The sequence below is a fragment of the Thunnus albacares genome, chromosome 16 (genome assembly GCF_914725855.1).
Source record: "Thunnus albacares chromosome 16, fThuAlb1.1, whole genome shotgun sequence".
Taxonomy (NCBI): domain Eukaryota; kingdom Metazoa; phylum Chordata; class Actinopteri; order Scombriformes; family Scombridae; genus Thunnus; species Thunnus albacares.
In genome coordinates, this window is record NC_058121.1 from 29,248,909 (window position 1) to 29,272,860 (window position 23,952).

General features: G+C 39.2%; 1 protein-coding gene across 1 annotated transcript in view; it reads right to left on the minus strand.

The window, feature by feature from the left end:
- Positions 1–18,588, minus strand: part of LOC122999427 (NLR family CARD domain-containing protein 3-like) — a 31,284-nt gene extending 12,696 nt beyond the window's left edge. The window contains exons 1-6 of the mRNA XM_044376347.1: positions 18,453–18,588; positions 16,543–16,661; positions 16,132–16,360; positions 14,049–15,852; positions 12,904–13,077; positions 12,536–12,709 (exon numbers count right to left, since the gene is read on the minus strand). Coding sequence (XP_044232282.1) covers positions 12,536–12,709; positions 12,904–13,077; positions 14,049–15,852; positions 16,132–16,360; positions 16,543–16,661; positions 18,453–18,552 — 2,600 coding nt within the window. The 5' untranslated portion in view covers positions 18,553–18,588. The remainder of the gene's footprint in view (positions 1–12,535; positions 12,710–12,903; positions 13,078–14,048; positions 15,853–16,131; positions 16,361–16,542; positions 16,662–18,452) is intronic.
- Positions 18,589–23,952: the final 5,364 nt, after the last annotated feature.

Here is a 23,952-nt window from a genome sequence, read left to right on the forward strand (position 1 = left end):
TATTCAGGGGCGATCTGAACATTGGTGGGGCACTAAAAAGAGATTAATCTGAGAATTAGTTATACAACCCCAAAGTACAAAATGACATGATGACCACATTTATTACTTCAAAGCTTGTCATAGTACACCCAAAAATGTCATCATTCCATCTCCCAGAGTTCAAATTTGTATGCCCAAAATACATTTTTCCAATCCCAAAATTCATAATCCTAAATTTTGTTAAATCATTTCTTAGTTACAATCCCAAAAGCATAATAATGTGCCCTTCAAAATAGTTATTTGTTAAAATCTTCAAAAAATGTTATAATGTCCAAATTTGCCTTAAATCTGCGCTTATTTATATGCCGATCCAATAAAAGGCAATGTTGGGATTTAAGTGTGTTAGTTAGCACCAAGAGAAAATGAAGGCTTTAAATCTTTACATTTGTGTTTAAATATTTAAATTATGACAAAAGTTGAACAGAGAAACCCAAAGATAGTTGTTCTGTTAGTTTGGGCCCCTGATGGCTGAGGGGCCCTAAACAGCCTCTAAGTTCTTCCAGTCTGGGCTGGTTCTGGTCCATCTAGAAAGGATTCTGCAGCCTTTGGGACAGCTGAGACATGGACTGTTTAAAATGAGCTTCAGTTAAATAGAGTCAGTCTCAGTGTTGTAAGATGGCTGTTTGAACATTTGGAGGATTAACAGTTAAAAAAAAAGAACCTCAGTCGAGTTGATCAAATCTGTCCAACCAGTTCTGACACGTCCTGCATTTTTCACTGACGATGGAAGATTAAAATCAAACTGCTGTTGGTTTTACCTGTTAATCACTAACAGTGATACATGTAAATCTTTCTAAAGTAATTGTAGTTTAACTTAGGTTTTAAAACAATCTTAATATTTATACCTGCAAACATTACATCTGAAACACCCAATTAACATTAAGAAACATTTCAGCTGTAGTCAAACAGTGATTCAATGTGATCAAAGTGATGGTGACAGACATTTACAGATTTCTCTGGTAGGATTCTCACCTGCTGAACTCACTTCAGGTCAACTTACAGACACTTTCCACCTTCATGTGTAGAGGAAACATCAGGAGAGAAGAAGCTGCTCATTCTGCCTCGTCAGTCCTGGTGTCTGTCTGCATTTGATCTGAGGACGCCGTCACACCCTCATAACTTCAGAGTCCAAATCTAAAAAAACATCAGTGTGACGTGAAAACCAGTCTAACCAGTCAGTGTCAGAGAAATCACACATCAGTTGATGTAGTTCTACCATCTGTCCACTAGATATTGCTAACTGGCCATCTAATAATTTAAAGAGCCTGAGCTCCCAGGTGGGCCCTTCACTCTGTTCCTTAGTTCTGGTTCCTAAACAAGAGGGACCGGCCTTTTTCTGTCAGAGTCCTTACTAAAAATACTGCTTCTAATAATACAAGTATAATAAGGATGCATACTTTTTTGTTCACCACATAAGATATGTTAGGAAAGATTTCATTTTTTTAAAGGTTATTTATTAGCCCTTTATTTGAGAGTCAGGAAACATGGTGAAAAAGACGGGTATGACATGCAATAAAGGTCCCCCAGCCAGGAACCCAACTGAGGACGTTACAGTTATGTGGTTTGAGCCACAACCATCAGGCCACCAAGGTCTTCTCTGAGACACTTAATTAATATGGGCCCTGATATCTAAAAAATATACTTAAATACATGAATAGTACATGGATTTGAATTATGCAATTTGACTGTTTATTTCTACTACTACTACCAGTACTAGTAATACATGTACATACAACTAATGCTACCACTCCTACCACTGATTGATTGATTCAAGTGTCCTGCACCTTTTCTGGTGCTCAGCTCATTTGGGCTAACAAGACAGCAAATATAACCAAAAGATTATAATATAGTCTGTACACACAACAAACACTATTACTACTACCAGTAGGAGAATGATAATAATAATAATAGTAATAATAAACACATGAGCACGATGAAAAGCTTTTCATCGTGCTGAAGTAGCACCTTTTACTGTCATGTATATGACTGTTCAGTTTAATCCATACATCATGTAATTCATTTTCTTAGAAAAGTATCTGAGAATAAAATTAACCTCAGTCAAGCTGATCTGACACTTCCTACACTTTTAACTTTTGTCACATCCTCATAACTTCAGAGTCCAAGTCTAAAACAACATCAATGTGATGAGAAAACCAGTCATGTGAGCGCCAGAGAAATCAAACATCAGATGATGTAGTTCTGCTATATGTCCACTAGATGGTGATAACTGACCATCGAATAAGCTACAGCGCTCTGCACAGACAGATGTAATGGAGGAGCAGTAGTTTGTTTGAATAATACGAGCCCAAATGTGTTAAACTTAAACTTCAACACAAGAATCATACAAAGATTAAAATGATTAAATTTGACTGTTTACTGCTGCCACTACTATCAAAACTAGTAATACATGTACGTACATGTACATACAACTAATGCTCCAACTAATAACAATAATACAATAATGGTAATGGTGGCACCTTTTACAGTCATGTTTATGACTGTTCAGTGTAATCCATACATCATGTCAGTCATTTTCTTAGGAAAGTGTTTGAGAATAAAATGAACTTCAGTCAAGTTGATCAAAGTTGTCCAATCAGTTCTGACTCTTCCTGCATTTTTCACTGATGATGGAGATTTAAGTCAAACTGCTGTTGATTTTACCTGCTAATCACTAACAGTGATACATGTAAATTATTCTAAAATAATCGTACTTTAATTTAGATAGAAAACTTAGGAATATTTATATCTACGAGTATCAAACAGATATTTTTGGAACAGCAAGCCACTATGAAGAAACATTTCAGCTGTAGTCAAACAGTGATACAACACAATGTGATCAAAGTGATGGTGTTGATCAGACATTTACAGATTTCTCTGGTAGGATTCTCACCTGCTGAACTCACTTCAGGTCAATTCACAGACACTTTCCACCTTCATGTGTAGAGGAAACATCAGGAGAGAAGAAGCTGCTCATTCTGCCTCGTCAGTCCTGGTTTGCGCTCAATCTGAGGACGCTGTCACTTCCTCGTACCTTCAGAGTCCAAGTCTAAAACAACATCAGTATGATGATAAAGCCAGTTTAACCAGTCAGTGTCAGAGAAATCACAAATCAGTTGATGTAGTTCTGCTATCTCTTCACCAGATGGTGCCAACTGACCATCTACCAGCCTTCACTGTGTTCCTCAGTCCTGGTTCCTAACTATGACGGACCGGCCTTTTTCTGTCAGAGTCCTTACCACAAATACTGCTTCTAATAATACAAGTATAATAAGGATGCATTCTTTTTTGTTTACCACAGAGCCTCAGATCCTGGGCAGGGCCCTTCACTCTGTTCCTCTGTGTGCATTTAATCTGAGGATGACATCACATCCTCATAACTTCAGAGTCCGTCTCTAACTAGTTAATTAAAAGCAATCGTGTTGGATTACTGAAAAATTGCTGGAATCTGAATTGTATTATGATTCTACCAAGATTAAAGTTGCCCACAGGTGAGATCAAAATAATGAGCTGCTGTTTGATAGACAGCAGAGTTAAGCCTGAACTATCATGACTCAGAGAAAAACATCAGCATGATCAGGCTTTCAGATGTTGAGTTTATATTGCTCAGTAAATAAGGCTTGCACAACTGACAAAACATGCAAACATCCTTTCCCTTTAAATATCAAAAAGGCTGTTGATGCTTCAGCTTTGATTCTTTTATTGAGAAAGCACATTGTTTCTGTACCTTTTCATTGGAGTGAAATGTACTCAAAATTATAGAATGACAGCTGATCTCTTAATGATCTGCACCCATTGATCTGTATCTGTATGCCTGCAGGCTTCTGCATCTCAAAGCTGCTATGAACTCAAATCTTCACTGATGTCAAATAACGTTCAGCTGTGATTCAAAGACTGTCAGCAGTTTAAATCGCTTTTTATTCAGTGTGAACTGCAGCCGGACTCTCCAGGTTAATGATTTTAGCTAGTTTTTATTTTCTATTTAATTGTTTTAAATTCTATTTAAATGTGTTTTTATAATGTTTTGTGTTTCTTTTAGATTTTGTCTCAGTGCTCTTTATGTTTCATGTAAAGCACTTTAAATTGTCTTGTTGTTTACAGGTGATATACAGATAAACGTGTTGTTCTGCCTCCTTCTCTGAGTGTTTGTGTGGTTTTGTTCAGCGCCTTTCATCCCCCAAGCACCGCCCCCCTCCTCCCCAGGCGAGGTGGAGGCTACCTGATGGAACACAGAGTCCTGCTTACAACCAGCCAATCAAAGAGCTGCCTGCTCCACCAGCTGGGGCCAAGCGTTGCCCCCGGGGGCCTTGAGGCCCCTGCAGCACTGCAACCATCCGGCTGCAACATCTGCACACACACACACGCTCACGCGCACACACACACACACACACACACACACACACACACACACACACACACCTGGATGTCACCTGGTCTGTGGCTCCACCTAGTGGAGACTTTTCCGCATTACAGTCTGTTTGATTACATGATGTGAACACCAGGACTGACTCAATCTCCCATCATCCTCTCTGTTTCTGTGTCTACCTGCAGTGACAGAAGAAGAGTTCACATCCTTTAGTTCAAGTATAAAAATACTTTGTTACAGGTAAAAGTACTGCAGTGAAAATCTTACTGAAGTAAAAGTACACAAGTTCTGTTCTCTCAGATACACTTTTAATGTTTAATTAATTATTCCAACTTTATCTCCTCATTTTGTTTGTGATTATTTGTGTCTCAAAAGACTTTCTAGTTACTATTTATGTTTAGAGTATACTGTATAGTAGAGCTGCAATGACTAGTCGATTAATTGATTAGTTGCCAAGGATAAAATTAATCTATTTTGATAAACGATTCATAATTTTTAGTCATTTTTTAAGAAGAAAATGTCCAAATTCTGATTCCAGCTTCTTAAATGTGAATTAAGTAAATTATCATAATAATTCTTCCATCACTGCCCAAATATAATGAGTGGCTACTTACCAACTTAATACTTTTTCTTATCATTTGTACTAAAATTTCACCACTTTCTGTGAAATGTCCTAAAATGTACAGTTACATACCTGCAAATTACTCAGGAAAGTTCCAGGAAATTTATTTTTAAAAAGTTGAGAGAACTCTAGAATAAAGTTTTTCAATGGTGATGTGCAGAAATTTGTACTGTATTAACTGGGTTTGAGTGTTAAGTGACACTGAGAATTTATTATATTTTTGCATATTTTTCACCAGTTATGATTGTGATGTGTGTTGGAGGCAGCAGCATGTTGATATATAACATCTCCATAATCCAGAACTGAGAGGAAAACTGCTTCAACAGCTGTTTACTGCTCAGAGGGAAACTGTTTGTTCCTGTTTCTGTGGCACTAACAAGGAAGTTAGTTTTATGTTTTCATTGAGAAATAATTTCAGATGAATAAGGTTTCAGATGTCGGGAACAAAGCAACATCTGTCCAGCTGTGACTGACTGACAGCCGCTCGGCCTGCAGGTCTCTTCAGGGAGCGTCGGAGTTTTCATCATCAGCTGCAGCTCAGAACCAAACAAACACTGTTTATCTGCATTACAGAGAGCAGAGGTGTGTTTACTATTTACACTCTGTGATCACCAGGAGGAGGAGGAGGAAGAGGAGGAAGAGGAAGAGATGAAGTATGAGGAGGAGGAGGAAGAGGAGTGTTGCTGTTTTGTTGTGAGATCGTGAATTCCCAGAATTCATTCTGTCATAAATGTTCTAATGAGAGAAAAACACAAGTAGTGTAGTAGAAGTAGAAGTAGTATAACATTACACATCCATGTAAAAAACAAGTGATGTTCTCTGAATAAGTAGTGAATGAATATTTTTATTCAAGTGTAAAACAGCCAAAGCTGCCCAGCAAACATGAGCTTACAAGACAATATTTACATCACCTGCAGAGGCAAGAAAAACTAAAGGAAAGCAACCCATACATGTTATTATATACATACATGTCAGACACATTACATCAGATAGAAACATACGTTGATGTTCATGATTTAACACAAACTGAGCTGATGTCAAACAGACTGGGATGTCTGCTGGACATTTTCAGGAAAAACTTCACTTTAAGATCCTGATAAAATGGAATAACTAACAGCCACTAACAGCTACTAGATGCTGCTCCAAGAAAACTTTACTGAAGTCAATCAGAGTCAACACAGTTTTTACACATAAATTCAGCCCAGAGGAGATCATTTCACTACTTCTAATAGAAACAATATTCTGACATTAAAGCACAGTCAGTGATCCAAATGAAACCAGAGTGAAACCTCGTCCACCATCAACATTTAAACACAGGAAGCTGCTGTCACTTCCAGTTTCTGTTGTTCACTGGTGAACAGAGTGAACAGTGATTTCAGCAGCTGTCTTCAGTCAGCAGTGTGACTGTTTGTCTACACAGGAGGAGACTCTTCCTCAGACAGACGACACAGAGACACTGAGGAACCAAGAGACCTAAATATAAACCCAGCATACAGAGGCTGAGTGAATGTGGTGTTGAAGGTGTGGAGGTGGATCAGTGTGTCAGAGGAGACTCTGTAGAAGGACAGAGTGCCAGCAGGACAGTCCACATACACTGCTACTCTGTTAGAGACGGAGGAGAAGGAGAAGGAGGAGGAGGAAGAGGGGATGGATGTTTCTTTCTTATTGTGAATGACAGAGTAACCATCATCAGAGCAGATCAGACTCCAGGACTGATCATTATATCCAAACACACAGTCACGACTGTTTCCTTTCCTGCTGATTCCTCTGTAAGTCACTGATATATAAACTCTTCCTCTCCACTTGACCTCCCAGTAACAGCGACCAGTCAGACCATTTCTACACAGCAGCTGAGCCCAGTAGTCAAATCTGTCTGGATGATCAGGATATGACTGATACTCTCTCACATATGTCACCTTCCTGTTGTTGTCAGACAGTTTGAGGTTTCTGTTTACTGTGTTTGTGTCCAGTTTGAGTTTACAGAAATCTGATGAAGAGAAGAAGAAACAACACAGCAGCAGTTTATCATCTGACACACCTGATGGATTTATTCTCTGTTTAAGTTCTGATCTGTTGTTCATTTCTATAAAGTTTAATGACACATTTTGTCAGTAATGTTTTAATGAATAAAAACCACAAAGACCAACTTTGTATTTAAAGAGAAACTGACTGTGTGCTGTTTAGTTGTCATGAATCAAATTAAATCCACACTTACACTTCTTCAGACCAGGTTTTAACCTGAGCTCTCCACCATGGTCCAACCTGGAGGAAGAAACACAGTCAGAATGATTTTCTATCCAACATGAGTCCTAACTGCTGTTCAACATGAAGCAGTGTTCCTCAGTTTGTCAGAGTGACACAGAAACAGGCTGCAACTCATCTGTCTCAACTGTCTGCTGGATTCTTTCACTGAAGTCTGAGAGACGTGAAGAAGAAGATGTGATGTACAAATATGTCCTCAGACATGGAGGAGACTTTACTTCAAGGTGAAAATTAAGTTATGAGAGAATAAATGCAGCTATAACACAGCAAAACATTTTAATGCAATTATATAAATCTGCTCATTTGTTAGCTTTAAATATTATAAAGATAATAATAATAATATATAATAGTTGAAAGACACAATAAGAAGCAACAACAACAAGTTAGAAAGTTCTAAATGATACAAGTGAACTTCTTTAGAATGAACAATAAATACATGTTTAATAAAATAATAGATGGACTCTCCTCTGATGAGTTCAGGGACACTGTAGGAGGACAACCGCTTGTTCTTTAATTCTGGTAACCAATCTTTGATTCTTAAGGAAAATAAGAGACAGTGGCGCGGGGAAAACTTTTGAGGAAGCCAAGTGAGACAAGAGAGACAGGAAAGACTACGTTGCTGCTTTAACAGCCAGTGTAATGTAACCAGATGAGCTATTAGCACGCCGCTGTCATTTTACACAAAACTGTATCAAATTGTATCACCGACACACACACACTCACACACACACACACTCACACACACTCACACACACACACACACGCACACACACACACGCACACACACACACACACACACACTCACACACACACACTCACACACACACACACACACACACACACACTCACACACACACACACACAACAACTGACACTTGCGTTTACTGACACGCTCTCTCTCTCTCTCTCTCTCTAACACACAGTCCTAAACATCTTGTCAATTTATGCATGTTCTTATTAATTTATGCCCCCCCCCCCCCACCCAAATGCATAACCGGCCGCTCAATGCACAGTACAGATCCGATAATGGATAAAAGAAGCATTCATTCACAAATTAAATCAGGAGACGTTTAAAGTTTTATTTTTCGGCTACATCATAAAGTATCAGTAGTCTACATGTATCAAACACATGACTTATAAGCCCCGTTGTATGTGCTTGAAATACACAAATACTCTCCATACTTCCTTATCGTTTAAAACTAGACCAAATGTTCATTATACAACATGACCTAAAACACATAACAACCCAGTAACAGACCTGCAGAGGCCATAAACAATCAAAACAAATAGCATCTATTCAGGTAACCTGGCCCTATGAGTGCTGTCCGTGGTGCTGATTTTATATGCGTAAACAACCACAATAAAACTTCAGTCTATTTCCACGGACTGACTAACACATTCAGCTAAACCCAGGCAAGCATGGCACATTAAACAATATGACCACATCAAAAACTGCACACATAGCTACATGGGCAGTTCAGTCAACAGTAAAGCCATAGAGGGAGAAGGGGGTGTGCATTTCACTCACCCTATTTGAAGAGGAAGGCGATCCCAAGTGCTCTGAAAGTGTAGTGTCAAACTCTGCAAATGTATGTACCAGCTCCACAAAATTGCGCTGCCAGCGGTCTCATTGTCCTGAATGCTTGTTCTTGGCGCGCAAGGTACAAGGCTGCAACAATGAGTCTCATCAGAATATCCTGGTTCTTCTTCACCTGTTCATTGTGCTTCTTTGTGCTGATGGTTCTCACCGAGTCCAGAGCCTCGTCAATTCTGACGCCCAAAAAGCTTCAATTTCACAGCACAATCTATGTGACTCTTTGATTTACCGTGCCTCTCAATTGCACGTGACAGGTTGGCAAGGTCATGAATCCTGTAGTGGCCCATGGATTATTCAGTGAGCACGAATCCTTGTCGAAAAGACACGGCCAGCAAAATAACCGCTGAAGTTTAGCGCTACCAGCTAGCCACTCCTTGCGAACATAATTTTCCTCATTGAATGTCTGAATCCCGCCTTTTTTCCTCTCCATACGCAGCTCTAGTTTGGGTGTTGGCCTGCCGTCAGACATAATTTTGAGTTGCTGCTGTAGTGGTAGTTTAGTAAAATTGTTTTTTACTAAAAACTCCAAATCTCCACCCTCCATAACTACACTTGCTAATGCTGCTAACGGTGATATCAAATGGCTAACGGTTATCCCCCCCTTCAATGACGTTGATAACATCCTATGATTTGATTGGTGAGAGGCCAAAGGTTGGCTGGCTTCCCTTGGTATAGTCCTGACTAATCACAGATTGGCAGTGGCATGAGGGTAGCCTCATCTGATTGGTTAATCCTTCAATTTTTTTTCACCAAGGGATGCCAATTTCAGTCTGGCCTCCCCACAGACATGACATTAGTCTACAGTAGAAGTGCAATATAATGTTTCACCACACATTCACCACATAACATTTAGAGGGGCGCTGTTTCACTCATTGTAAAATACTCAATGAGAAATGGGGAAGAGATGACAACAACAGCACAGAATAACCGAGACTGTTAAACGAAGTGTTTTTATTGAAATGACAACTGCAGTCTAAAAAAGCAGGGGAAGCCTGGCTTCCTTTGGCTTCTGGGAGAAAACACCACTGATAAGAGACAGACTCTCTGGATTCCTAAGTTTGTAAGAGCGGACCCTCGGCCTGCAGAACTGACCTTTGTAACCCTCCAAGTGAGGGTTCGATCAGTGATGCTCAACAGACTCAGGAAGACCTCCTTGAAACCATGTCAATAAATTTAATTACGACAAAAACTAAAAGCATGAAATGACCCTAAAGGCCACTTGGACCGGAGGAAAACAACTCCCACCTTATAGATGGAAGACAGACTCTTATCAACAAAGCCATAAACTAATCCACATTCCTGAGGACTTTGTGAAGCCCTCTTTGCAAATCTGACACAAACCTGAAATTCATGTAAATGAAATGTCTAATTGTTATGCAACTTATATCATGTTATTTGTCGTGTAAATACAAGAAGAATGGTATAACTTTCATATATGTATGACTATCTACTAAAGAGATATAAGACTTCAGGTAAGACTACAGGTAACAATACTGCCCTCTATTGACAAGAGTTAAATTTCCTTATGTGAAGAGTTAATAAATGTTTAATAACCATGTATTTGTATTTTAAGTGTTTAACTTGTGATCTATTAACCTCATAGACAATCATATTTTAGTAGTTAAATTAGACCAGTAGTTTGGCTCAAAGATTGAAGTTTCTAAAATAATAGGAATGTAAAGATAATATTTGAAGGATTTGAGTTTAAAGTTTTCTTTTATTGTTAAACAATAGTCACATTGAATGCTTTTATATTATGAAGTAAGAGTTATGTCAACTTATATTTAAATATGTTTCTGAAAGTAATCTAATCACATAAGTGTTGCAGAACTTTATTTCCTTTCACTTTAATATTAAACTTTATTTCAGTAGATGGTTTAAGATGTGTAGATAGTTTGAGAAAGTTGAACTAATGAAGGTTGTATGCTTAGACATCATGAAGTGTTAATATGAAGGTTAATGTTTGTTATTAGAACAAATGACTTATCATGAATTGTGTAAACTGCTCAGCTGTTTCTTTAATGGTTTTACAAATATGATACAAGCTGACAGGACAATTATTAATCAGAAATATCATGAATGCTTGGACATTATGACAGGAATGTTTTTACAGCTTAATGTGAAATAATAGGCAACAGTGACTTGAAGTGTGAGTTTTTGCGTGTAAAAACTCAGAATTAGATTTTCCCAAATTCCTTTACTTCAGGAGACGCAGGCTGCAGACCACCAGCCACACCTAAAGCCCCTAGTACAAAGAAATTGAATATTCATCAATAATTTGGCGCGAACCCCTTTAGAACATCCCTAAAACTCCTCCCATCTTATTCTAACTTATAAAAACAGCCTCAAAGAGATTCCTCTTTGAGCTGGCCTCCAAGAACTCAAGAAAATTCTTAAGACATCTCTTTTATTTGTTTTTCAATCAAATGTATCCGAATTTAATCTTTTATCGCAACAAGTTAATTTGTTTTGTTTTATTAGTAACATTAAGTCTCGTATTTCCACGTATAGCGATTTAATTTGAAGTAAACACGCACAGTATTTTATTTTGAAGTAGACGCCGCTGAGGACTTGAGCGTAGTCAAGTGTAAGCTCCCGAAGAAGAAGAAGAAGAAGAAGAAGAAGAAGAAGAAGAAGAAGAAGAAGAAGAAGAAGGAGAAGAAGAAGAAGAAGAAGAAGGCTTGAAACTGAAACTGCTCTCTGAGAGCAATATTGAAAACCAGAAGTGAAGCCGGACTAAAGACTCTTTCAGAGCAGCCTGAAACAGCCTGATTCTTTACCGGCATTCAACGCCTCTGCATCCACTGAGATGCGCCACAGCCCACAGCTGATCCGGGTTCTTCCACAGCAACACTGCTGGTGATGCTGCACCAACAACGCTGGACCTGCCAAGATGACGCCTCTACCACGACGACACACCTCAACAGTAAGACATAACATGGCTTTGTGATCAAGGGTTGATGTCGAATAACGTTAAAATGAAAGAATTTATTTAGAGAAGTTGAATTAGCTTTCCCCTCAGCATTCCCCGGTACAACACGTTAAGCCTTGAGTCACGCACTTCGAGCCACTCTTGCTGAATAATTTTCTTTATTAATTTTTATCATTCTTAGGTCTTATTTATTTATTTATTTTACTTTCTTTTTATTTATTATGTTCTGTATATTATCTGTATATATTATATTATCTATGCTTTATCATGTATCCTCAAGACGTTTAGCTATTAATAAATGTCTTCATTTATCCTAAAAGTGTTTGGTTGTTTCTTTGAGCTGCAGTAAACAGAGGTCACTGTTTGGGACAAGATCGTACGACTGTAAGACTGATTCACTGATTAAACTGAACAAGGGTTAGTGCTTCCTCCTGGCACTAATAAATCCTAACCAAAAAGGAGGTGGTGCCCTAATGACGAGGTAATTCATTAATAAAGTATTAAGGCTCCTACAACACCATGAGAACATGAAAGTTTAACAAAACAATAACTTTATGTCGACTTACTTGCTTTTTCCAGAGGTTTTACTCACATTACATGACCTTCAAACTATTACATCCATGATCATGAATGAACTTTTATGTTCAGCATAAGAGTTCTTTACCTGAGAGTGTCCACCTATCTGTCCATACCTGAGAGTAACCAACTGTCTGTCCATACCTGAGAGTGTCCAGTCTCCAGTGTGGATCCTTCAGTCCAGCAGACAGCATCTTCTCTCCTGACTTTCCTGGATGATTGTAGCTCAGGTCAAGCTTTCTCAGATGGGAGGGGTTGGAGCTCAGAGCTGAGGCCAGAGAAGCACAGCCTTCCTCTGTGACCAGACATCCTGACAGACTTGAAATATAAAAAGATTGATAACACAATGTTTTTTAATCATAAGTACCAGAGCCCTACAGATGTTGTGCAGAATAATTGACATTGATCTGAATATAAAGCAGCATGCAAATGATCAACTGTTAAAATCTCTCTCAGAGTCAGCTTTATTCTCATTGTTCAAGATAACAAAATTATAGATGCCGTATCCTGACCTGAGAGTTTCCAGTGTACAGTGTGGACTCTCCAGTCCAGCAGACAACAGCTTGACTCCTGAATTTTGCAAGTTGTTGTTACTCAAGTCCAGCTCTCTCAGACTAGAGAACTGGGAGCTGAGAACTGAGGACAGAGCTGCACAGCTTCTCTCTGAGAGGTTACAGCCACTCAGCCTGAAGAAGAATTAGAGATTAACATAAAAAAGAAATGTTATTTCCCTTCCATAAAGTTTGTTGATATTTTTGGCTGGACCTGCCATGGACCAGCCCTATAACCCAGAATGTCTATCACTGACTCACTGACTGAGTGATGAAGTAGCAGTCACATGTCACTCTCAGCGCAGCCCCAAAATAAGTTTTAAAAACACACATTTACCAAGCACCTCACATGGAGGCTCTGACACTGACAGGAGTACAAACCCATGGATACAAACAAATGCAGTAGATCCATTTTAACAGCCTGCACTGCAGCTAGCAGCTAATTAGCATGCCTAGCATTGTTAGCATAGCTATGTTGTGCTGTGTGTGTGTGTAGCCTATAGACTGTATAAAAATAAGTTGTTGCAGTGATGTTTATAGTTTGACAGCACTGTGCTGGGTAGGTGACAGGTGTGTTTACAGTGTTTGTGTGCTCTGAAAGACGTCACAGCAGAAGTCACAAGATGATAGACTGTTAGCTTAGCATGCTAATCCTACATTAACATAATTAATAAGACCATATGTTTACAGACATCCGAAGATTGAAACAGATGAAAGAGAAAATAAAAATAATTAGAATAGTTACAATTGATGTTAAAATAAGTTATCTTTCAAATGAAACATCCCAAGATATGAGTGGAAAGTAATGTTCTTACAACTGCATTTATACCTTTTTTTTTTTTACTCAAATGTAGCTTAACCATGTCATGTGATATGTTACTTCAGTACACTTTAACAACAAATATTACTGGGACCACCACAGAAAATTGCAGATGAACATTTAATATCCAGGAATTCACATTGTAGACACTACCACTGACTATGACTGTAAAAAAATTGGCCACAGTTTCACACATTGACCATACACAGTCCATCCATATACTAGAACTAGTCTTGTTTATAATCAAATAGTGTATAAGTACTTTTCTAGTCATCCATCCACTTACAGAGCTTTATTTGAAGCTTTGACCACTGGCAGCAGCCTCAGAAGAGCCTCCTCTGAAGCAGAGTATTTCTTCAGGTCAAACACGTCCAGATCTTTTTCTGATGTCAGTAAGATGAAGACCAGAGCTGACCACTGAGCAGGAGACAGTTTATCTGTGGAGAGACGTCCTGATCTCAGGGACTGTTGGATCTCCCCCACTAGAGAACGATCATTCAGCTCATTCAGACAGTGGAATAGATTGATGCTTCTCTCTGCAGACAGATTCTCACTGATCTTCTTCTTGATGTACTCGACTGTTTTCTGGTTGGTCTGTGAGCTACTTCTTGTCTGTGTCAGCAGACCTCGTAGGAGAGTCTGATTGGTCTGCAGTGAAAGACCCAGGAGGAAGCGGAGGAACAAGTCCAAGTGTCCATTTGGACTCTGTAAAGCCTTGTCCACAGCACTCTGGTAGAGATGTTTTAGTTTAGGTTTGTTTTTAAAGACTTTAGAAAACTGGGATGTTGTTTGTTCTTCTGCCAGCAGATTGACTCCAGAGTTGATGAATGTCAGATGGACATGAAGAGCAGCCAGAAACTCCTGAACACTCAGATGGACGAAGCAGAACACCTTGTCCTGGTACAGTCCTCTCTCCTCTTTAAAGACCTGTGTGAACACTCCTGAGCACACTGAGGCTGCTCTGATATTGATGTCACACTCTGTCAGGTCTGACTCATAGAAGATCAGGTTGCCTTTCTGGAGCTGCTCAAAAGCTAGTTTTCCCAGAGACTCAATCATCTTCCTGCTCTCTGGACTCCAGTGTGGATCTGTCTCAGCTCCTCCATCATACTTGACGTTCTTCAGTTTGGCCTGAACCACCAGGAAGTGGATGTACATCTCAGTCAGAGTGTTGGGCAGCTCTCCTCCCTCTCTGATTTTCAACACATCCTCCAGAACTGTAGCAGTGATCCAGCAGACGACTGGGATGTGGCACATGATGTGGAGGCTTTGTGATGCCTTGATGTGGGAGATCATGTTGCTGGCCTGCTTCTCATCTCTGAATCTCTTCCTGAAGTACTCCTCCTTCTGTGGGTCAGTGAACCCTCTGACTTCTGTCATCATGTCAACACACTCAGGAGGGATCTGATTGGCTGCTGCAGGTCGTGTGGTTATCCAGAGGCAAGCAGAGGGAAGCAGTTTCCCCCTGATGAGATTTGTCAGCAGCACATCCACTGAGGTGGACTTTGTAACATCAGTCAGGATCTCATTGTTGTGGAAGTCCAGAGGAAGTCGACACTCATCCAGACCATCAAAGATGAACACAACCTGGAACTCTTCAAACCTGCAGATTCCTGCTTCTTTGGTTTCAGTAAAGAAGTGATGAACAAGTTCCACCAAGCTGTACTTTTTCTCTTTCAGCACATTCAGCTCTCTGAAAGTGAATGGAAATGTGAACTGTATGTCCTGGTTGGCTTTGTCTTCAGCCCAGTCCAGAGTGAACTTCTGTGTTAAGACTGTTTTCCCAATGCCAGCCACTCCCTTTGTCATCACTGTTCTGATTGGTTCATCTCTTCCAGGTGAGGCTTTAAAGATGTCTTCTTGTCTGATTGTTGTTTCTGGTCTGTCTGGTTTCCTGGATGCTGTTTCAATCTGTCTGACCTCATGTTCATCATTGACCTCTGCAGTCCCTCCCTCTGTGATGTAGAGCTCTGTGTAGATCTGATTCAGAAGGGTTGGGTTTCCTGCTTTAGCAATTCCCTCAAACACACACTGGAACTTCTCCTTCAGGTTAGACTTGAGTTTATATTGACACTCTGGAGCACGAGTTCCTGAATGAACAAACAACAAATGAAATCGATCAGATGATTCTACAGTAAATTGGTAGAATGTAAACATTAAACTGCAGATGTTTTTATTTTCTTCCACTATGAAATCTATTCAGCTCATCAGTTGAGGACAAACAGTTTCTGACTGTTTTCAGCTCAGAAGAATTCATAGATGTGATGCAGATGTGTGCATCATATTAACAGCAGAGATTGAAATATAAAGCTCTCCCATGTTGCCTCCATTTCCTCTCCATCATGTTAAATCTGTTAAAATCCTCTTACTGTTCTGCAGACAGTCAGCCAACTCCTCCTGCTTCATTCTCCTCAGGAAGTGCAGTGTGATCTTCAGAAATGCATCTCTACTGCTCCTCCTCTGCTCTTCATCCTCACCATCCAACACCTCCTCATCCTCACTCTGACTCTCTAAGCATTCTGGGTAATCTGGACTCAGAACCTTCTGGATCTTCTTCAGCTCGTTCTTCACAAAACTGATGATATTCTCCTCCAGCAGCTGGAACAGAATAAAATGTAAATTTAACTGGTAGAAGTCAACATCAGACCATCTGTGACAGACTGAAAACTTGCTGGTCTACAGAGTGCAGCATGGAGACTGTTAGGACCAGAATGGTAGTTTAGTATTTAGTCTGTGGCTGTTGTAGTTAGCAGTAGGAGCTGTGCTTTACATTTACACACCATAAATATGGAGTCCAGGTGTGTTTGATGCTGCCCGACAGACTGACCACTGAGAACCTCTGAGCTCTGCTGATGAACTCTGTGAAGAAAAGATGAAGTCTTAGAATAAATAATGACACTCAGTGTTAAAGGTGTTGTGTTCTATCACAGTGGATCCAGGTAAAACACTCAGCTGTTCTGTCTTACCTCTGATCATTTGTCTCTGTAGAGACTTTGTACCTCTGTTTTAAAAACTGTGATACAGATAAAGTTTGTGGTTTTTGAAAAGTGTATGTAGGAGGAGTGTGTGTGTTTGTATTTATGATGACATTGTGTGTAAAAACAGTGTTGGGACTACATGTGGATCACAGTTTACCACATGTTTCAAGACTCCAAGAAACCTGAGCCCTGGGGGTTCGCACCCAAAGTGTGAAGCTCCACCCGTGGATCCAGGTTATCAAAACTAGAGATTCCCCTCTTATCTTTCTCTTTTCTCCACGAGCTGCAGGAGCAGCTGCTTGCTCTTTCACACCTCCAGCAGCTGCTAGAGCAGCTTTCTGCTCTCTTGTGTGGCCTGCTGACACACACAGTCTTCTTTACGGCAGAAGACGTGAGAGCCTGCCTAAGACTCAGAAACTAAGTTTCCTTGTGCCAGCAGCTAACACATAAGTCTGCTGGCCAGTTTAACAAATACAGGAGCCACAAAATGGAGTTAGCTTGCCGCTAAATCTACACAAAGGAGTGGCCTGGGCCCTCTGCACAACTGGAGTGCTCTCTCCCCAGCAACACCTGCATCTTTCAGCTTCAGAGCCAAAGCCTTCTCAGCCTGACTCACCCACGGATTCACCGGCTACAAAGCAGGACACCACAAAGCATCTCTTCCTTCATGGACTGGTAACAACTGGGCATAGCCTAGCAACACAGTGAAGCATAGTACGGCTAAGCAAGAATGTTTAACTCAAACAATGTACTATACGTGTATTGATTTGGTTAAGGTTATACATTGAACTGTTGTTGTGATGTCCTTGTTGCCTATAGTCAGGTTACTGCATAGCCACACCGCTAGGTTAATGTTAGCATGCTTAACACATGTTACATCCAGTAACTAGGCCTTGCATGCAACTAACCTCATTTTAACCTGGCACCTTTAGCATACACCAATTGGCCTTGAATAGAGAACCACACAGTTAAGAGGTTAAAACCTAGTTTGGCGAACTTTGGTTCAGGCAGCACATGTGGTTCAAGACACCACATGGTCTGGCCTTTTATCTCTGTAGTTCCCTTTATCAGCCAAAGTGTCGGCATGCCATGTGCTCAGTCACCAGGTGACTGCAGCCATCTTGCTATTGTCTTCCCTACACACACACACACACACACACACACACTCACACTTGTATATAGGTACACTTAGCTAGATTAGTATTGTGTGTTGCTTTTACTCTTTTGTTAAATAAATGCTTTTGGATATACCTGTTGTCTGTTTTAATGTTGTACAAGAATGAGTTTTGCCAACCTCTGCTCTGTAAAGAACTCCAAATCCTTCAACCTTAACTAGCTATTGATATGGTGATTTTGTTTATAGTTATTAAATTAATTATTTATCCAAGTCCCAAATTCATAGATTAGTACACTTTGAGACTGAATTGGCTATCTTTTTCCCTGAGTCCAGGGTGGTGCCCTGTTATTATTAATTCTTATTAATAATTTTATTGATTTTAATAATTAACAATTATCTTTGACAATCATTAATTATTGCTGATAGCCAAACTTGTAGCCACGGCCCAACAAAAGTATTAGTCACTAAGGTCAAGAATAAATCTCCACAATCAATCAAACTTATTCGGACAGCTGGATAATAACAGACACAAACATTTTACAGTCTGACCTCTGATCAGCAGACTGATGTCCATGTCTGAAGTAAACAGGTCGATCCATGGACCAGTCATTCTTCATGGACACACAGCTGGGTTCAGGGTAACTTTGTCTTTTCTGATGGATCCTGATGGAAACAAAACACTGATAAATGCACATGTTCAATATAATTCTTCTCAGACAAAGAATGTGTTATTGTCAACAAGTTAAAAACAAAGACTTCATACTTCTTCTGTGTTAAATATTCTAAATGCAACATCTGTAGGAGCTGCAGCTGATAAAATAAAATGTCTTGTTCAGAACTAGCCGATACTAAAAAGAAAAAAAGATGTTGACAGTGAGAAACATGCATTTAAGGGTGACTGGACTGAAAAACATGAGTTCATTTTGCCTGAGGGAAATATGAGACCATTGTGCTTGAATTGCAATCAAACAGTGGCCATAATGAAGAGTGGGAACACACACACATATATATATGTATATATATATATATGTATACTAACATTAGGAACACCTGTGCAATCTAATGTAATCCAATACAACAACTCTGCTATAAATTCTACTTTATGTTTATTACTGAGGTTGTAGTGGGTGTTGATGTACTGGAGTGCATTACATTGAATGGTCTTCCTAATATTTTGTCTACTTCATTAACATACATGAGGGGGGCAAAATATTAGGAACACTTTTCAATAAAATGCTCTCCAGTGCACCATCAACCACCTCCACATCAATAATAAACATAAAGTAGAATTTATGGCAGAGCTGTTGTATTGGATTATATTAGATTGCATAGATGTTCCTAATAAAGTAGACGGTTAGTCTATCTATCTATCTATCTATCTATCTATCTATCTATCTATCTATCTATCTATCTATCTATCTATCTATCTATATGTGTGTGTGTGTGTGTGTGTGTGTATACACATATATACATATATTCTGTGTGTTTTCCAGTACAACCATCTGATGTCATGTGATTGAAGTCTTGTACTTTATTCACATGATGACACCTGAGCAGCTATTTTTCACTGATGAAGGACATGGGATACAATAGAAAGTTCCAGGATTAACTAAATTGGTGGTCCTTGTGTTAAGAATATTTACCACAGATATACTGTATGTCACCACGGTCAAGAATTAATCTCTACATCAATGATATGTCTTCTTAGGAGAGCTGGATAATAACAGAAGGCATTTTACAGTCTGACCTCTGATCAGCAGACTGATGTTCATGTCTGAAGTAAATAGGTTGATCCATGGACCAGTCACTCATCATGGACACACAGCTGGGTTCAGGGTAACTTTGTCTTTTCTGATGGATCCTGATGGAAACAAAACACTGATAAATGCACATGTTCAATATGATTCTTCTCAGACAAAGAATGTGTTATTGTCAACATGTTAATAGCAAAGACATCATACTTCTTCTGTGGTAAATATTCTAAATGCAACATTTGTAGGAGCTTCAGCTGATAAAATAAAATGTCTTGTTCAAAACTAGTTGATACTAAAAAGAAAAATAGATGTTGACGGTGAAAAACATGCATTTAAGGATGACTGGACTGAAAAACACAAGATCATTTTGCCTGAGGGAAATATGAGACCATTGTGCTTGAATTGCAATCAAACAGTGACCATAATGAAGAGTGGGAACGCAAAATGCCACCATGACACCAAACATGCCTGTTTTGAACATACCTATTAATATATATATATATATATATATATATATATATATATATACCAGTGGCTGCTGGTGACTCAAAAGATTGGGGAGGAAAACCAACATGGAATCTTACAACATACCGCATCAAACTATATCATTGTCCCCCACCTGATGAAATTGGAGGGGTGGGGGGCAATTTTATATGCCAATAAAACAATTTGCTTGAGTGGTGTAAAGGCTGCTTCTTTAAAGACATTTAGCATATACATATTGTTTCTAAACAAAGAAGAGCTCATTTTAGCCATGGAGTGGTTCAGGATGTGTGATTTTACCAACAAAGTGAAATTCAAATTTATAGTATTGTTCTATTGTGACAACAGATTTATGTTCTCATCAAAAACAGACAAGATATCTCATGATTTACATGTGTTTCCTATGTATTTTCTTGGTACACAGAAATATATAAATGTACTTCAAAAATGAAGTACATTAAATTGATATAAGAGATCCGCCCTGAGGAGGACAGCAGGAGCCCGTCCTCCTCTGCTCCCTACCACCACTTCACACATGCTGCTCTTTCTCCTCCTGCCCTGCAGGTGTCACTGTTGAAGCATTTAGATCTGAATTTCAATAATTTTTTCCAAAGAAGAGAGAAAAAATATTTTATAAATAATACTGAGATTTGGTGATGGTTAATTTCAACCAATCTTTTTTATATTTTGATCTCCCTCTTGCCTCTCAAAAATAGAGGAGGATCAACCACCTCTGCCTCTATGGACCAGCCTCCACTGATATGTATATTATATTATTTCTTCTGTTGTTTGTCCATCAACACAATGTCCAGTCGGTTAGCCATCACCAGTTGTCATTCGTGATGTGGAAGTCCTACAGGATCTCTGAGGCCATTGTGAGATCCTGTAGGACATGTCATGACATGACATGATATGTCTTCTTGGGAGAGATGGAGAGTAACAGACACAAACATTTCTTACCTCTGATCAGCAGATTTATGTCCATCGTTGAACTCAGTAGGTTCAAACATCAATTTGAGATTCTTGACAGACACCTGACTGAGTCCAGCAGAGTCTGGTCTGTGCTGCTGCTCTGGGCTTCAACACAACACACACAGAGCTTTGAGTGTGAATAATGATGGTGGAGTGATGTGAGTGGAGAACAGTGATGGACAGTTAGAGATCCTCATCTCACCTCTGAGCTTTGGTCTGGCTGTCATGTTCCCCACACAGAGAGCTTTTAGAGGGAGGGACTCCCTCCTCTCTGTCCTCACACTGATCCATAGCAGAGAAACACCTTCACACAAACACAACAACAAGCTCATTCATTACAACAAGCTGCACATCACAGAGCCACACATTAGTTCTTATTCATCTCAATAACATGTCACAAATATTCAGGGGCGATCTGAACATTGGTGGGGCACTAAAAAGAGATTAATCTGAGAATTAGTTATACAACCCCAAAGTACAAAATGACATGATGACCACATTTATTACTTCAAAGCTTGTCATAGTACACCCAAAAATGTCATCATTCCATCTCCCAGAGTTCGAATTTGTATATGTATATATATATATATATACCAGTGGCTGCTGGTGACTCAAAAGATTGGGGAGGAAAACCAACATGGAATCTTACAACATACCGCATCAAACTATATCATTGTCCCCCACCTGATGAAATCGGAGGGGTGGGGGGCAATTTTATATGCCAATAAAACAATTTGCTTGAGTGGTGTAAAGGCTGCTTCTTTAAAGACATTTAGCATATACATATTGTTTCTAAACAAAGAAGAGCTCATTTTAGCCATGGAGTGGTTCAGGATGTGTGATTTTACCAACAAAGTGAAATTCAAATTTATAGTATTGTTCTATTGTGACAACAGATTTATGTTCTCATCAAAAACAGACAAGATATCTCATGATTTACATGTGTTTCCTATGTATTTTCTTGGTACACAGAAATATATAAATGTACTTCAAAAATGAAGTACATTAAATTGATACAAGAGATTCGCCCTGAGGAGGACAGCAGGAGCCCGTCCTCCTCTGCTCCCTACCACCACTTCACACATGCTGCTCTTTCTCCTCCTGCCCGGCAAGTGTCACTGTTGAAGCATTTAGATCAGAATTTCAATAATTTTTTCCAAAGAAGAGAGAAAAAATATTTTATAAATAATACTGAGATTTGGTGATGGTTAATTTCAACCAAATATTCTTTTTTATATTTTGATCTCCCTCTTGCCTCTCAAAAATAGAGGAGGATCAACCACCTCTGCCTCTATGGACCAGCCTCCACTGATATGTATATTATATTATATCTTCTGTTGTTTGTCCATCAACACGATGTCCAGTCGGTTAGCCATCACCAGTTGTCATTCTTGATGCGGAAGTCCTACAGGATCTCTGAGGCCATTGTGAGATCCTGTAGGATGTGTCATGACATGACATGATATGTCTTCTTAGGAGAGATGGAGAGTAACAGACACAAACATTTCTTACCTCTGATCAGCAGATTTATGTCCATCGTTGAACTCAGTAGGTTCAAACATCAATTTGAGATTCTTGACAGACACCTGACTGAGTCCAGCAGAGTCTGGTCTGTGCTGCTGCTCTGGGCTTCAACACAACACACACAGAGCTTTGAGTGTGAATAATGATGGTGGAGTGATGTGAGTGGAGAACAGTGATGGACAGTTAGAGATCCTCATCTCACCTCTGAGCTTTGGTCTGGCTGTCATGTTCCCCACACAAAGAGCTTTTAGAGGGAGGGACTCCCTCCTCTCTGTCCTCACACTGATCCATAGCAGAGAAACACCTTCACACAAACACAACAACAAGCTCATTCATTACAACAAGCTGCACATCACAGAGCCACACATTAGTTCTTATTCATCTCAATAACATGTCACAAATATTCAGGGGCGATCTGAACATTGGTGGGGCACTAAAAAGAGATTAATCTGAGAATTTGTTATACAACCCCAAAGTACAAATTGACATGATGACCACATTTATTACTTCAAAGCTTGTCATAGTACACCCAAAAATGTCATCATTCCACCTCCCAGAGTTCAAATTTGTATGCCCAAAATACATTTTTCCAATCCCAAAATTCATAATCCTAAATTTTGTTAAATCATTTCTTAGTTACAATCCCAAAAACATAATAATGTGCCCTTCAAAATTGTTATTTGTTCAAATCTTCAAAAAATGTTATAATGTCCAAATTTGCCCTAATCTGCGCTTATTTATATGCCGATCCAATAAAAGGCAATGTTGGGATTTAAGTGTGTTAGTTAGCACCAAGAGAAAATGAAGGCTTTAAATCTTTACATTTGTGTTTAAATATCTAAATTATGACAAAAGTTGAACAGAGAAACCCAAAGATAGTTGTTCTGTTAGTTTGGGCCCCTGATGGCTGAGGGGCCCTAAACAGCCTCTAAGTTCTTCCAGTCTGGGCTGGTTCTGGTCCATTTAGAAAGGATTCTGCAGCCTTTGGGACAGCTGAGACATGGACTGTTTAAAATGAGCTTCAGATAAACAGAGTCAGTCTCAGTGTTGTAAGATGGCTGTTTGAACATTTGGAGGATTAACAGTTAAAAAAAAAGAACCTCAGTCGAGTTGATCAAATCTGTCCAACCAGTTCTGACACGTCCTGCATTTTTCACTGACGATGGAAGATTAAAATCAAACTGCTGTTGGTTTTACCTGCTAATCACTAACAGTGATACATGTAAATCTTTCTAAAGTAATTGTAGTTTAACTTATATCTTAATATTTATACCTGCAAACATTACATCTGAAACACCCAATTAACATTAAGAAACATTTCAGCTGTAGTCAAACAGTGATACAATTCAATGTGATCAAAGT